This window comes from Capra hircus, chromosome 19, assembly GCF_001704415.2.
Source record: "Capra hircus breed San Clemente chromosome 19, ASM170441v1, whole genome shotgun sequence".
Taxonomy (NCBI): domain Eukaryota; kingdom Metazoa; phylum Chordata; class Mammalia; order Artiodactyla; family Bovidae; genus Capra; species Capra hircus.
In genome coordinates, this window is record NC_030826.1 from 43700910 (window position 1) to 43714092 (window position 13183).

At 56.8% G+C, this 13183-nt stretch overlaps 1 protein-coding gene across 2 annotated transcripts; it reads right to left on the minus strand.

The window, feature by feature from the left end:
• SLC4A1 (solute carrier family 4 member 1 (Diego blood group)) lies at positions 418 to 12730 on the minus strand. Of its 2 annotated transcripts, none has more exons than XM_018065222.1 (18): positions 12621 to 12730; positions 11620 to 11684; positions 10590 to 10770; positions 10362 to 10497; positions 9819 to 9942; positions 9584 to 9665; positions 9218 to 9414; positions 8540 to 8750; positions 8124 to 8330; positions 7827 to 7975; positions 7518 to 7712; positions 6256 to 6429; positions 5720 to 5809; positions 5056 to 5222; positions 4312 to 4565; positions 3083 to 3252; positions 2815 to 2991; positions 418 to 2128 (listed from the first exon to the last, which is right to left on the minus strand). In XM_018065222.1, exons 1-18 carry the CDS (start codon positions 12661 to 12663, stop codon positions 2048 to 2050), a joined length of 2703 nt encoding a protein of 900 aa, XP_017920711.1. In that variant the 5' UTR covers positions 12664 to 12730; the 3' UTR covers positions 418 to 2047. The 2 variants fall into 2 exon arrangements, with proteins under 2 accessions (XP_017920711.1, XP_017920712.1); XM_018065223.1 differs by lacking the exon at positions 12621 to 12730 and adding an exon at positions 11993 to 12033 and having other exon boundaries at positions 1718 to 2128.

The window sequence follows — 13183 nt, forward strand, 5'->3', positions numbered from 1 at the left end:
AATTTCCCTTAGAGGTGCTGTCCAGCCTGATGAGTCCCAGCTAGGAGGCTAATTGGCCCAAAGGGACTTGGGGTTCACTGTACAAGGGACAGAGGGAAAGGCCCCTGGGAAGTTCCTCTCCCCACCTCCATGGGTCTTGCTTGTTTTGCAGAGGCAGGCTATCAGGGCATAAGCTTGTCTTCCTTTTCTCTCTCACTCCCTCACTGGGTGCTGGCCCTCCCCACCAGCCCTGCCTCTCCCCCAACTCTAGTGCCACTCCCCTCCCCCAGGCCAGCCCACCTTGCCCCTCTCCACCCTCCTCCTAGGGCCACAGCCCTGCCCCAGCTCCACACCATACATTCCTTGTCCGCCTCATCCAGCCCAGACCCCTGGGAGCCCCCCAACTCTGGGAGGGGAATTCTAGCACAGTCCTCACTCTACCATACATGCATTTATTAGTAAAACCTATTTCCCACGATCAAGGGGAAGGATGCTAGCAGAGTGACTTTTTCCACTTGGCAGTGATCAAGGAGCAGAGGGTGGGGACAGGGACACTCCATAGACCAGTGGCTAACACTGCCAAACTCTTGCTTAGGGGTCTGCGCTAAGCAATCACTTTACAGGCATTGTCTCCTTTAATCCTTATAATGATCCTACAAAGTAGGTACCACTTTACAGATGAGAAAACTGAGGCATAGAACAGTGAAGTGGTGGGAAGCAGCTTTCAGCCTTCAAGAGGCACCCGAGGGTCCTCTCAGCCTCCTTTCTTTTCTGTCATACCCCGCTCCCCAGTTTCAACCATCTCTCACTGCTTCTAGTTCTTTCAACTCTTTTTTATAATTTTCTTTTGTAAAAAAAAAAAAACAAACATTTTGCCCATATTCTGCAGCTACCACTGTCTCCTACCCCAGTTGGTCGAATTGGGATTCTCCCCAAGATTTGGTTCAAGTGGAGTTGAGGACAGTGGGTCTTTAATCAGGGTATGCGTGTATGCGTGTGCATGTGCGTAGGTGAAGTACAATGAAAGCTCTGAGAATATACAAGGTATAAATTACAAACCTCCCTCCCTTCCCCTTCCCATCTCCTCCCTATCTTCTCATCCTCTTTCCAACCCCCTCCAAATCAAGAAGACTGTACACTGCCCCCACCCCCAACCCCAGGGCAAGGTCTTGTCTCAGTAACCTGTGTGGCCACTGGGTCCAGGGCCTTTGGTACATGTTTGTGGAATGAATGAATGAGTGAATGAATGAGAGCACGGGAGAGAGAGCAAGCACTTAGGAGGCCTGAGTCCCAGCCCTGACTTTGTCCTCACCTGATCCTTGCCGTTTCCAGGATACCTCCTCTGCCCAGAGGAAGAGGGTCCCAGTATGAGCAGAGAAGGGGAAGAGAGGGACCAGCAGGCACATCTCTAAGCCTGGAAAGGTGGGTGACTGAAGTAGACTCTGGCCTCAGAGGTCAAATTCCAGCTGCATGGCTCAGGAGCTGGGTAACCTTGGGCAGGCTTGAAGAGTGATGACTATTGTCTAATAGTCTGTTCAGATTTTACAGAGCCCTTTCTTCACATTTATCTTTGGTGCTCAGAGACCATCCTGTAATGTGGGTAGGATTATCAATATACCCACTTTACAGATAAGGAAGCGGAGGCTGGAGAGATCCAGGGACTTCCCCCAAGGTCATATAGCAAGCAGGATTTTGAATCTCCACCCCCCACCCCCCACCCACCCCCCACCAACTCCCACCTTGTTACTGCCCCTGTCTGTGCCTTGAGGAGGTAGGACTTAGATTTCAGTCTTCCAGGCCAGGACCCTCAGGTAGCAGTGTGGCCCAGGAGGGGCTGCACAGCAAATCCTCTACTTTGGGCCCCACTGGTCATTTACATCCAGAAGCCAGTCTACCCTTCATGCAAAGCTACCTAGACACCCCTTCCTTCCCCCACCCATGTCCCCGGGACCTCGACTGCTGCCCAGTGGGCACCTGGGAGTCCATGGGGTGCCCAGGAACTTCTGCTTTTCAGGGAAGAACGGGAAAGTGGAAGGGTGGAGGGGGCTCTGGGGCCCGGGCTCTCCCCTCACACAGGCATGACCACCTCATCATATTCATCCTGACCATTCTGCTCATCTAAGTTCATTTTGACATCCTCAGCATCCAGCTGTGGGAAGAAGGAAAGACAGAGGGTGAGCGGCCGAGGGGCCACGTGAGCCCTCCCCACTGCACGGAGGCACTTCTGGAGTCAGCTGAGCCTGTCTCTCTGTGAACCTGGGTCAAGTCTCCCGTCCTGTCCTTTCATCCCCTAGGGATGGTCTAGACGGGGGGCTTCCTCAGGGTTAGGAATGCCCAGGAATCTGGTCCCTGGTGGGAGAGGGCCTCCAGAAGGCAGGCAGGAGACCCCTTCATATGGGCAGTGCTGCAGTGACCTGTGTCGTGTCGTGGAAGCATTCTGTTGGAGGAGTGAGTTTCTAGATGGTTTGGAAGACCAAGGGCTAGCTGCTCAGTGGTCAGGACAACCCACAAGCAACGCATCCCACGAGCCTCTTAGCCCTCTCACCAGCCCTGTCACTGTTCCTCTCTTTCCAGGGGAGGACGCCTGAGGTACAGAGCAACGAGCCCACTTGCTCCAGGTCACCCACCAGGACATGGCAGAGCTGGGATGAGGAGGCAGGTAGGATACCCAGGCCTTGGTCACGGCGCTCTTCTGCCTTCCTTAGTTCCCAGACCCCTCCCCCTCCCACGTTCTCCCAGAGCCACTGATGACCCCTCTCTGCCTCCTGCCCTGGAGTTGTGCCCTCTGGTCAGAGGAAATGGGTGAAGGGGACAGAGGTGGGAGCAGAGACTCACAAACTTGAGCTCCATGTCTCGGAAGATGAGTGGCAGCAGGTAGCGACGTAGGGGCACTGTGAGGATGAGGACGAAGGGGAGGGCCAGCGAGATTTGTTTGATGCTCCTCACCACCCACAGCAGCACCAGGCAGGCAACCTGGATGATCGTGAATATGTGCATGCGCCAGGGTTTCACCTGCGGGCAGAGGCTGGGGTCATCGCCTGCCCGGCCCGGGCACCCAGACCCCCACCCCACCCCGACCTGGGCATCTGAGACGGCCGCATACCCTCGTGGCGTAGGGCACGTCTGGGTAGTACTTGCGCGGCTTCAACAAAAGCAAGATGCGGTCGAACAACTGGATGCCACTGAGGGATGTAACCCCCATGTAGAGGAAGATGCCGAATAGCACCGCCAGGGGGATGTGGCGGAGGATGGGTCCCATGAGGATGGACACGCCTGAGGGGAGAACCACGCACTCTTAGCCCCCAAGGATCAAGGATCGGCACCAGCAGGGGCTGAGGAGCGAAATCACAGGAATTATATGAAACTCCTTCTGTGGATCCTCTTTTTTTTTTTTTTTTTGGCCATGCTACATGGCTTGTGACATCTCAGTTCCTCTACCAGGGACTTGAGCCTGAGCCCACAGCCGTGAGAGTGCCGAGTCCTAATCACTGGATGGCCAGGGAACTCCCTGGATCCTCTTGATAGATGTTATCCCCATTTTACAGGTGTGGAAACATGCAGAGAGGGGAGGCAACTTACCTAAGGCTACACAGCTAGTAAGCGCAAAGCAGGGAGTCAAACTCCTGCCTGCCTGATGTCATAGCCTACTCCTTTAATCGAGGGAGTTACGGAGGTCAGAGAAGCCCACCTTTCCCCTTAGCCCAGTCCAGAATGCCTCCATCACCCTCCACCTACCCGAATCCCAGCTCTCCTTCAGCTAACATCAACTTCACCTCCTTCAGGAAGCTTCCCTGGCCTCTCCAACAGTGACCGTGGCACTGCCCACACACAGAGCCCATTGGACTCTGGGCTGCTCCAGAACTCAGATCCCTGACCCTCTGTCTTCACCTCACCCATCCCCTGCTCCAGGAGCCCTGCTCTTTGTATCAGTCACAGAGGGGCTGAGCTGGGGAGACCTCGGGCATCTAATGAACCCTCTCTTGGTGCAGACAGAGAAATTTGAGGCCCAGAGATGAGATGAGATGCCTGGTTAGCAGCCAATCAGGGTGGAATCCCAGTTCACTGAACTGTTGGAGAAGCTCTGACTACAGGGTCTTGTCTAGAGAAGGTTCCAGCAAGTGGTCCACCCACGTGCCCTGCCCAGATGCCCATCTTAGTGCCTGGAGTTATCCTCCAGAATTCCCGCATGTGAATAATTGGCTCTAGGAAGATGTGGGCAGTGGGTGTTTGGGGGGACCTGGCTGCAGGGCCAGGGCTAGAGGGACACTGGATGCTAAGGGGCAGAGCCAGCGGGTGGTGGAAAGTTGGAGAGTGTGGCCAGTCTTCACTCACCCACGAGCACAGCAACCAGAAGTCCACTGATCCGCTGTTCCTTGACTCCCTGAATCTGGGATGCAGCCCCTGGAGTGCTGTCCTTGCTCATGATGGTGAGGGCATTGGCGTGGGTCACAGTGCGCACAGTGGTGGCGCTGAGCCAGGGCATCCCAAAGATGGCGGCCACCCCACCCATGCCCATGATCAGCAGCAGGTCCAGGTGGAAGCCAGAGCCCTTGACCATCTTGCGCTCGGGTTTGCTGATGATCAGCCTGGGGGTGTGGAAAGTCAGGAGTAACCAGGGCTCTCCTTCACCCCAACCTGCCTTCACCCCTCTTTTCTTCCCCAGACTTGGGTCCCTCTACTTTAGTTTGTCCTTCTTTGCCCTCTCCCTTGGAGTTCCATGCTCCGCCCCTCAACCCCCACCCCATCTTGACAGTAGAGACTCGAAGAGCAGAAATGTCTTCATCACCAACTGGAACACCCGCCAGCAGGCCTGCCCGGAAACTGAAGAAGCATACACTTCAGAGAACCTCACCGGTACAGGCCCTTTCCAAGATCTAGCACCTAATTTTACAGTTTTCATTTTATATTCTTTTTCTTAAAAAGCACCCCTCAAATAATGTCATATCAGGTCCCACAAAATCTGGACCTGCCCCTGCCCGCCCATCATTCCTCTGAGCGCTTGGTCCCTTGCCTGCTTGGAGCTTGTCCCTTTCTCTGCCTCAGACCCTCCAGGCCCCATCCCACCCTGGCTCTTACGTGGTGATCTGGGACTCAAGGAAGATGAGAATAAAGACCAGCAGGGCAGGCAGGGCAGAGGCAAACATCATCCAGATGGGAAATTCGACATGTATGCCTAGTGGGTGGATAAGCCAGTCTCGCTCTGTGGGGTTAGATACAGCGAGGCCTTCAGGTACATTGAGTTTCTGTGGGAGGAGAATGTTGGTGAGAACACTTGGGGGTAGGAGGATGGGCAAAGGTGGAGCCAGGGTCCTGGGCACTTGGGAACTTACTTATACTGAGCATCTACTTGGTACTCCATAACTGCACTAGGCCCTTTACATACATTTTCTCATTCCTTACTTTATGGATGAGGAAACAGAATCAGAGAAATTATGCAGCTGGCTCTGCATCGCACAGCTATTTGGTGGCAAATCTGAGATTCATACTCAGGACAGCCTGGGCTCCAAAGCCGAGTCTTTCCTATCGCCCTGGATTAAGGAGTAAAAGGAGGCCACCTGACCCAGGCCCTTGCTGCAGCCAGAGGGGTCCTGAGGGGCTGTGGTAAGAACACGGGGCTCCCAGGGGAGGCAGGGATGGGGGAGGGGTAGTTTTAGCTGGTTTCAGGCATGGGAAGGCAGTTTGGGGGAGGGGGCTTGCTGGGGGAATGAAATAAAGTGGCAGGGTGGGGAGAGAGGGTCACCTGGGTGTAGGTGTCCTGGACGAGGGCATCCACCATGACCATGATCAGGATAGAGATAGGAACCCCAAAATCCCCAATGATCCGTCGCAGCTGAGGGCAGGTGGAGGGGCCAGTGGTCAGTGCCCAGTGGCGTCCCACCTCCCACCTTCCACGTGGCCCCACTCATGCCCCATCTTCACCAGGAGGTGCCCACTCTTCTCAGGGGGTCCATCAACATCTAACGACCTGTCCTGCGCCTCTACATACCTGCCTCCTTTCTTGTCCCCCTGGCCCAGCTGCACCCCAGCCCCACAGCTTCTCTACCCCCTTCAAAGAACTATCCTTGTCTCCCGACTTGGGTCCTCAGCCTGGATGTGCTGAGAAAGGGATTGTCTCAAGGGTAAAATCCTAAGTGATGAGGGGGCCAGCAGAGCTTGGAATTGGAAATGGGAATCTAGGGTAAGAAGGGGAAATGATGGCACTGGGAAAGCTGAGGCGAGTGCCTTGGAGTTGGATGGGGCAGTAAAGGCAAGGACAGGTGGGGAGGGTGTGCTGACCTTGCCAGGGAAGAAGGAGCTGTTCTTGAACTTGCGCAGCATTATGGCGAGGAAGAAGGTACCAGCCATGAGCACAAGAGAGAGGAGGGCTGTGTTGGGCAGGGCGGCCTGAGGTTTGGGTGTTGTCAGCACATCGTGGTCATAGTTCTTCTGCAGTGGATGTTCCTCGAAGATCTGCAGCAGAAAACCAAGGCATCCTGTTCCTTCCCATCCATCCACCTCCAACCATCACTTATCTATACATCATCCATCCATGCATCTCTGTATTCACCATTTATCTCTCTATTCAGCATCCATTCACCAATCCATCATCCATCTACCTATCTTATTCCTCAATTGTCATGGAAACAGAGAGGCAATGGGATTCCACAGCTTGGTTTTCAGCACTGAGGACCAATCTAAGCTTGAGTGGGGCAGACCATGGAGGAAATGAGTCTCTGCGCGTGTGTATACGTTCATGCAGGGCCTGGGAGCCATTAAAAGGCTAGAGGGCAGGAAACAAGTGCCAAGGAAGTTTCTAAAAAGACTTGGGCTCCAAAGACTTGAAAACAGAAATACCCATCAACCAGCAGAATCAGGGGTAGACGTACAGTATTCACCCTTCCTCCATATAAAATGCAGGCCCAGAAGTAGGCATAGTTCAAGGCGACATAGCTGAGGAGGCGGGGCACATGCTCTGCAGGCCCTGTGGTTCTTAAGGGCAATAGCAGAAGAGGGACTGGCGGGGTGGGGCTTCAGAGCCCCCAGGACCTCTGCCACCATGCCATGCCTACTCGTTCCCACATTCAGTGTCACACACATGTAAGAGAAAGTGCTAAGTCGCGGCCAACTCTTTGTGACCCCATGGACTGTAAGCCACCAGGCTCCCCTGTCCATGGAATTCTCTAGGTAAGAATACTGGAGTGGGTTGCCATTCCCTTCTCCAGGGGATCTTCCCACCCCAGGAATCAAACCTGGGTCTCCCACATTGCAGGCAAATTCTTTACCATCTGAGCCACCAGGGAAGCTCATTAGTCACTGTCTGTGATTATACACATGGGCCTTTGCACGCAGAAGGGCCCTCTCATGCAGTCATGGTGAGAATACCGGCCCACAGACAGCTGGTGTCAACATAGATGTGGCCACAGTCACATTCCGTGAAAACATGGCCGCATAAATGCCGAACAGACACTAGTGCAATGACACCCACAGTCACATGGCTTATGCACAGTCACACACACACACACGGATGCACACGCCGCTAACACTCCTGCAGCCCTCACCGTAACCAGCTTGTAGAAGGTCTCATAGATGAAGATGAGGGAGATGAGGAAGGCAAAAATCTCCTGGGTGTATCGGGAGATGAAGCGGACCAGAAAGCTGCCCTCGAAGGCCACCACCAGCACCACCAGCAGGATGAGCCAGAAGCCAATCCACACACGGCCCACAATGTACTCCAGGTTGTTAGTCTGACAGAACTGTAGGGTGGTCAGAGGGAGCTGGGGTCAGATACAGGGGCCCAGGCACCATGCGTTAAGCAGGTGGGGCTGGGGGCCAGTTACAGGGTCACAGTGGGGCCAGGATAGAGTTACCATGTAGAAGGCTTCCTCAAACACAAGCAGGGGTCCCGAGAAGCCCAACACGAGCAGGGGCTGAGCCCCCAGCAGGGAGAAGATGATGCCCTGCAAAGCGGTGGAGAGCAGCAGTTCCGACACTCCCATCATGTTCTGGGTCTTGTCTCCTGTGGGTGGAGGTGTGGTCAAGGTCAAGATCATTTCATGGGTAACCTGACGTAGGGGTCCAGAGTGTCAGCTCGGGGCAAAGTCAGGGCTGATACGTAGGCCAGAGGGTCAGAGGCGAGGGTTAGTGGGACACATGGAGACACTGACCCAGGAGGCCGCCGAAAGTGATGGCAGGGGTCAGGGCGGCAAAGTAGATGAAGATGATGGCAGACAGGACCTGGGGGCTCAAGGCATCTGTGATGTCACTCATGTAGTGGGGGTAGCGGCGCCGGATGTCACGCACCAGTCCCCCGAAGAGCCTGCCTGTTCGCTGCAGAGGGTCTTCTGGGGTGTCCCCTGGACCTTTCTTCACATCTGTAGTGGAGGGCAGGACCACGGTCACAGAGGACTGAAGGGGGAAGTGAGGGGAGAGGAGAATCGAGGAGGAGATGCCTGATGGGAATGGGGTCATCGGGGAGGCTGGGAGGGATGAGGACAGCGAGAGGGGAGCCAGGGGGTCACAGGGCCGTGCTGGGCGTCTAGGGGCTCAAAAAGACTTGGGCTGGGCAGAGCAGGGCAGGTACCTAGGTCCTTGAAGATACTGGGGTCGGGCTTGGCAGGGCTGGGCAGGTAGCGTCTTCTCAGCAGCTCTTTCTGCACAGGCACCAGACTGAGCAGGGCCTTCTCAGAGGGGGCTTCCAAGGGAGGCAGCACCAGACTGCAGTCAAGAAAGCCCTCCAGGGACTGGACCAGTGTCTCCTTGCTCTGGGCCAGGTATGCCTCATTCCAGAACACCTGGGGGCAGGAGAGAAGGTTGGAGCCACTAGGACCTGCTGGATAAAATGACCCAGGAGTCCACAGCCAAGGCCTCTGGGGATCAGAATCCTTTCACCCAGCTCCTGCCAGCTAGGATCTGCTTTTCCTGCCCTGTCCCTCCACCTATCCACTCTCTACCGAGAAAGGGCAGGCAGGGCCCTGAGTGGGGAAAGCAGAAAGAACTAAAGTGAACCAAGTGGCTTGTAGCAGACCAGATGGAACGAGAGCAGACCAGGCCGGCCCTAACCAGGTAGAACCAAGACAGAGTGGGCCAGACTAAACCAGGCCTGATCAGGCAGGGCTAGGCCAGAACATGGGCCTGGACCCTGCTGAGCAGACAGGATAGATCCAACGGAACAGGCCGAACTAGTGACGTTAGAGTAAGCCAGGCCTCCCCTGCCACCCAGGGCCCCCGGCTCCCCCGGCCCTCGCCGGCCCCTCCTCACCCTCTCCGACATGAGGGTGGCGGCAGCTCGGCCCAGCTGGGTGTAGTCGATGTTGGGGCCCTCGGGTCCCAGCAACACAATGAGGAAGCGCACAGGCACTGCCGGCTCCTCTGACCCCTCTGGCTTTGGCTCCGGCTCCATCGGCTCCTTTAGCCTCACAAAGCCCAGCACTGGCCGCTTCAGGAAGTTGGCACGGCCTGGCAAGTGGATGAAATGAGGTGCTGAGGCTCGTTGGGGAGGTGGGGGGCACGGGGCAGGGTGCAAGCAGTGCTGGTGGGGTCCAGGCTTATGGAGGGGCAGTGCCAGGGCAGGAGGCAAAAGCAGGGAGTATGCAGGGATGAGGGAAGGAGCCCACTGGCCACTTACCCACTAGCACCAGGGTGGCCTCCCAGTCCTGGGGACTCTTTCCCAGAATTTCAGATGCGTGCCCTCGTGTGCTGCCCTCTCCCTGTTGGGAGGAGGTGGTGAGGGGAGTCCTCGGCCACCGCGGACCCTCGACATCCGAGTGTCCCACCCCCTTTCCCCTACTCGTTCTCATTTAGAACCACGTTCAGGCTGAGAGCCTTCCGGCTCTCCTCACACGGCCTCGGCACAACCTCACCTGTGCACAGAAGAGCTCTGTCTCCAGTGATGGACGCTGTGGGAGCAGAGGCTCCAAAGCTTCCCCAGAACGTGTCACGACCACAGGCTTCACGCCCTCCAGGGCCTCCATGTCGCTGGCGTGGCTGCAGGGCACACAGTGGACATGGGCTGAGTAGGCTGCTCAGGCCAGGCTCTTAGCAGAGTGGAGACTGGGACTCGCTAACGTCAGACTAGAGAGGCCCAGGGATGGAAGGAGAACCGGTCTCCTCCAAAGGATGCTGTGGTTGTGAGCGGGTGTCCTCAGTCTGGACTGACTAGGTAGAGCCAGAAAAATGGATGGAGGGAGGGACTTTGAGAGTCTGTCCTCCTGGGGACCAGTGGCCCCCAAAACTGAGCATGGAGACACGGTTACTGCCTGAAAGGTGTCAGAGGCAGGAGACATGGTGCAAGACAAGTGGGACCCAGCCTGGTGGGGAGGGGCTCCCGGGGAGAGCTCGGGGCAGGCGGGCTGGGGAGGTAGGCCCTGTGGGCGTGGGGTCCAGGGCCCAGCAGGCACGGGCACCTGTGTTTCAGCAGCAGGACCCGGAGCAGATTTTCTTGGTCATCTGGCTGGATCTGCCCCTCAAAGATAAACCTGTCCAGCAGCTGGTTGGCCACTTCAGCCAAGGATTTCCCTGGCAGATCCAGAAGGACAGTACCTGCAGGTATTGGAGGGGTGAGGTTGCTGGCCCTGCCCCCACCCCCACCCCCCCGCAGGCTTTACATGCAGGGCTGCAGAGGGTTTACCCACCCTTGGCAAAGGCTTTCTGAAGCTCCAAGAGGCTCCAGAAGTTGAGGTAAGGCAGGTGGGGGCGGCCCCAGATCCCATCTTTGCACAGGTTCTCCTCCAGCCCCACCCAGCGTGCTGTTTCCATCCATTGTGTCTCTTGGTTCTTTTCATCCATCACCAGTTCCCGCAGTTCCACGCACACCTGCGGCCCCACAGGCTTGAATTAGTTCCTCAGGCCCAGGGCAGGGCTGTGGGGGGGACTGGAAGCCCAAGGCATGGTGGGCACTTGGCAGGCCCTGAGGGGTGTCTGTCAGAGGCCCAGGGTCCTGGGGCACTCAGGACAGAGGCTGAGCTTAGAGGGGACCATCAGGGGCTACAACCTGGGGGTGTAGAGTGAGTTGTGACATGTGGGGAGATGCTTGAGGGTCCCCCACGTCTGCCTCTGTTCCCCAACTTCCTGACCAGGCCCTTCCCCCCATTTCAGAGGCATTTGAAGATACACAAAAGGGGTGCTAGAGTGGGCACGGGAGAGGAGAGGAAAGCCTTGGGAGCCACTGGGTCTGTCTCTTGCCGCCAAGATTTCTGCGTGGGCTCAGCGTGCCCTTGGGTTTCCATGAGGCCAGGGGCCCACTCTCAGGGGTCTAGCTGAGGGCAGACCCAATTTCCTAACTGGCTACACAGTCTGGTGCCCAGCAATGACATGGGGGGCCTGGGGAGGGAAAGCTGGGTGGAGGAGAGCATGCATGTAATTCTGTGCTTCTCCAGGGGGCACCTGACAGCCTGGCCCAGGCCAGCGGACCTGGGGGCTCAGACCTCCAGTGGCCAGTTTACCTCTGTCCAGGGAGCTCCCCATGAGTGCAAGGAGGCCCAGGGCTCCCCCCTCACCGGGAGATGTCCTCGTCTACCTATTTCCCAGGATGCCCATCCCTTCTCTGTGGCGTCTCCCCATCCCAAAGCTGTAGCTCTCCCTCCGTTCCTCCCCTCCCCTGGGAGAATGATGGGTCCCAAGGGCAGCACAGGAAAGAAGGCTGGGGGAGGCTGGGGTGCTCACCTTGTGGGTTTCTGGGTGTTGCGATGCTGTGTGGTAGTCTGTGTCTGTCAGCTGGGTGACCTGAGCTGAAAACCCCAAAGCCAGTTAGCGATGCCCCCAGACAATCCCCCCCAAGACCCTCCTGCCCCATCCCCACGAGATGCAGAGACCACACAGGATGACACCTCTCTCCCTGGCTGGGACCCTGCCCTACGCCTGTTCCTGGCCCAGACTGGCGCTGTCACTCGCCATCTGAGCCCTGTGGAGGACCCCTGGGGCTCATCCCTCTGCACTGACAGGAGGGTCATCTCCAAGGGGATTGGGGAGTCCTAAACAGCGGTTCTCTTCCCTCTCCTGCTACCTTCTGGGACCAGATTCCCTTCTTTTTTCCCACCTGCCTCAACAATCTCACTGGCCCAGCAGCTTCTCACCACCTCCAAGCGGAGCTCTAGGAGCCAGGGTGGGGGCTGCCTTTATATTGGCCTCCACACCCCCTAGCCCTCATTTCCCAGAGGGGCCTCTTATCTGCTATATCAATTGTCAGCACTTAAGTCCAGTTGACAGTAAACAGGTCCCCTCCCAGGGCTCCCCAACCAAGACCTTGGACAAGCCCAGGAAGGTTTCCTCAGGTCTCTCTGCCCTGAGCGTCCCCGCAGCCCCCCATTTCTCAGGACTTCTGGACTTCCAAACAGAACAATGTTCTCAGAACAGGCCCAGCACCTGGCCCGGAAGCTGGATGGGCACAAATGGCATGGGGGCTCATGTCCTTGTTCCAGACAGGGCTGACAAATCTACGGGGCACAGTAATGGGTGACTGGTTCTGCCCCCTCCATTGCCCCTAGTCACCTCCTGTGATCACTTCAAACAAAACTCTGTTTATCCTTCAATCAGCCAGGATTGTGGGAGAACTGGCCCTGGGGCTGGGCTGGTGGAGAGGGGGAAGAAGGCAAAGACAAACTCCCCACCTGTCAATGATAGGGTTCAGCAGCTCATCCCAACAGGAGAGCGGGAGATGGGCTCACCTTCTGCCTCCTCCTCCTGATCTGTGTCATCTTCCCCTTCCATTTGGATGCTGATGGATTCAGGGTCTTCAGATTCCTTTAGCTCTAGAGTCTTCCCCAGTTGATCTTCATACTCCTGTGAGAAGCTGCCATCAGGGCTGGGCTGCGGGGGGCTCTGAAGGTGGGAGTCCAGGGCTGGGTTCCCAGAGCCCCCAGGTGGGAGCCCTGCAGACACCACCAAAGACTCACCTCTCGATCCCCCATGGTGCTGTCCTGATTGCTCAATTGTCTGTGGTGATCTGAGCCCCCAGCATAACCCACACTCAGAGTTCCTGTGGTGGATTGGGGGGAAGGTACAGGCTGGGTGAGGCATGGGGCAACCTGGGGTCTCCCCTTCCCTTCGTCCCCCAAGGGGACCCCCCAGGGGGCTGCATTTGATCGAAGTGGGATCCTGAGTGTTAGGAGACAAGGGAGGGTCAGAGGAAAGTGTAAGTGGGGGGTTGAGGGGAGGAGCTGGGTTTGCAGGAGTGAGGGCAGGTGTGCAGGGGCCGCGGACAGTGCTGTGCAGGGGAGATGAAACTTGG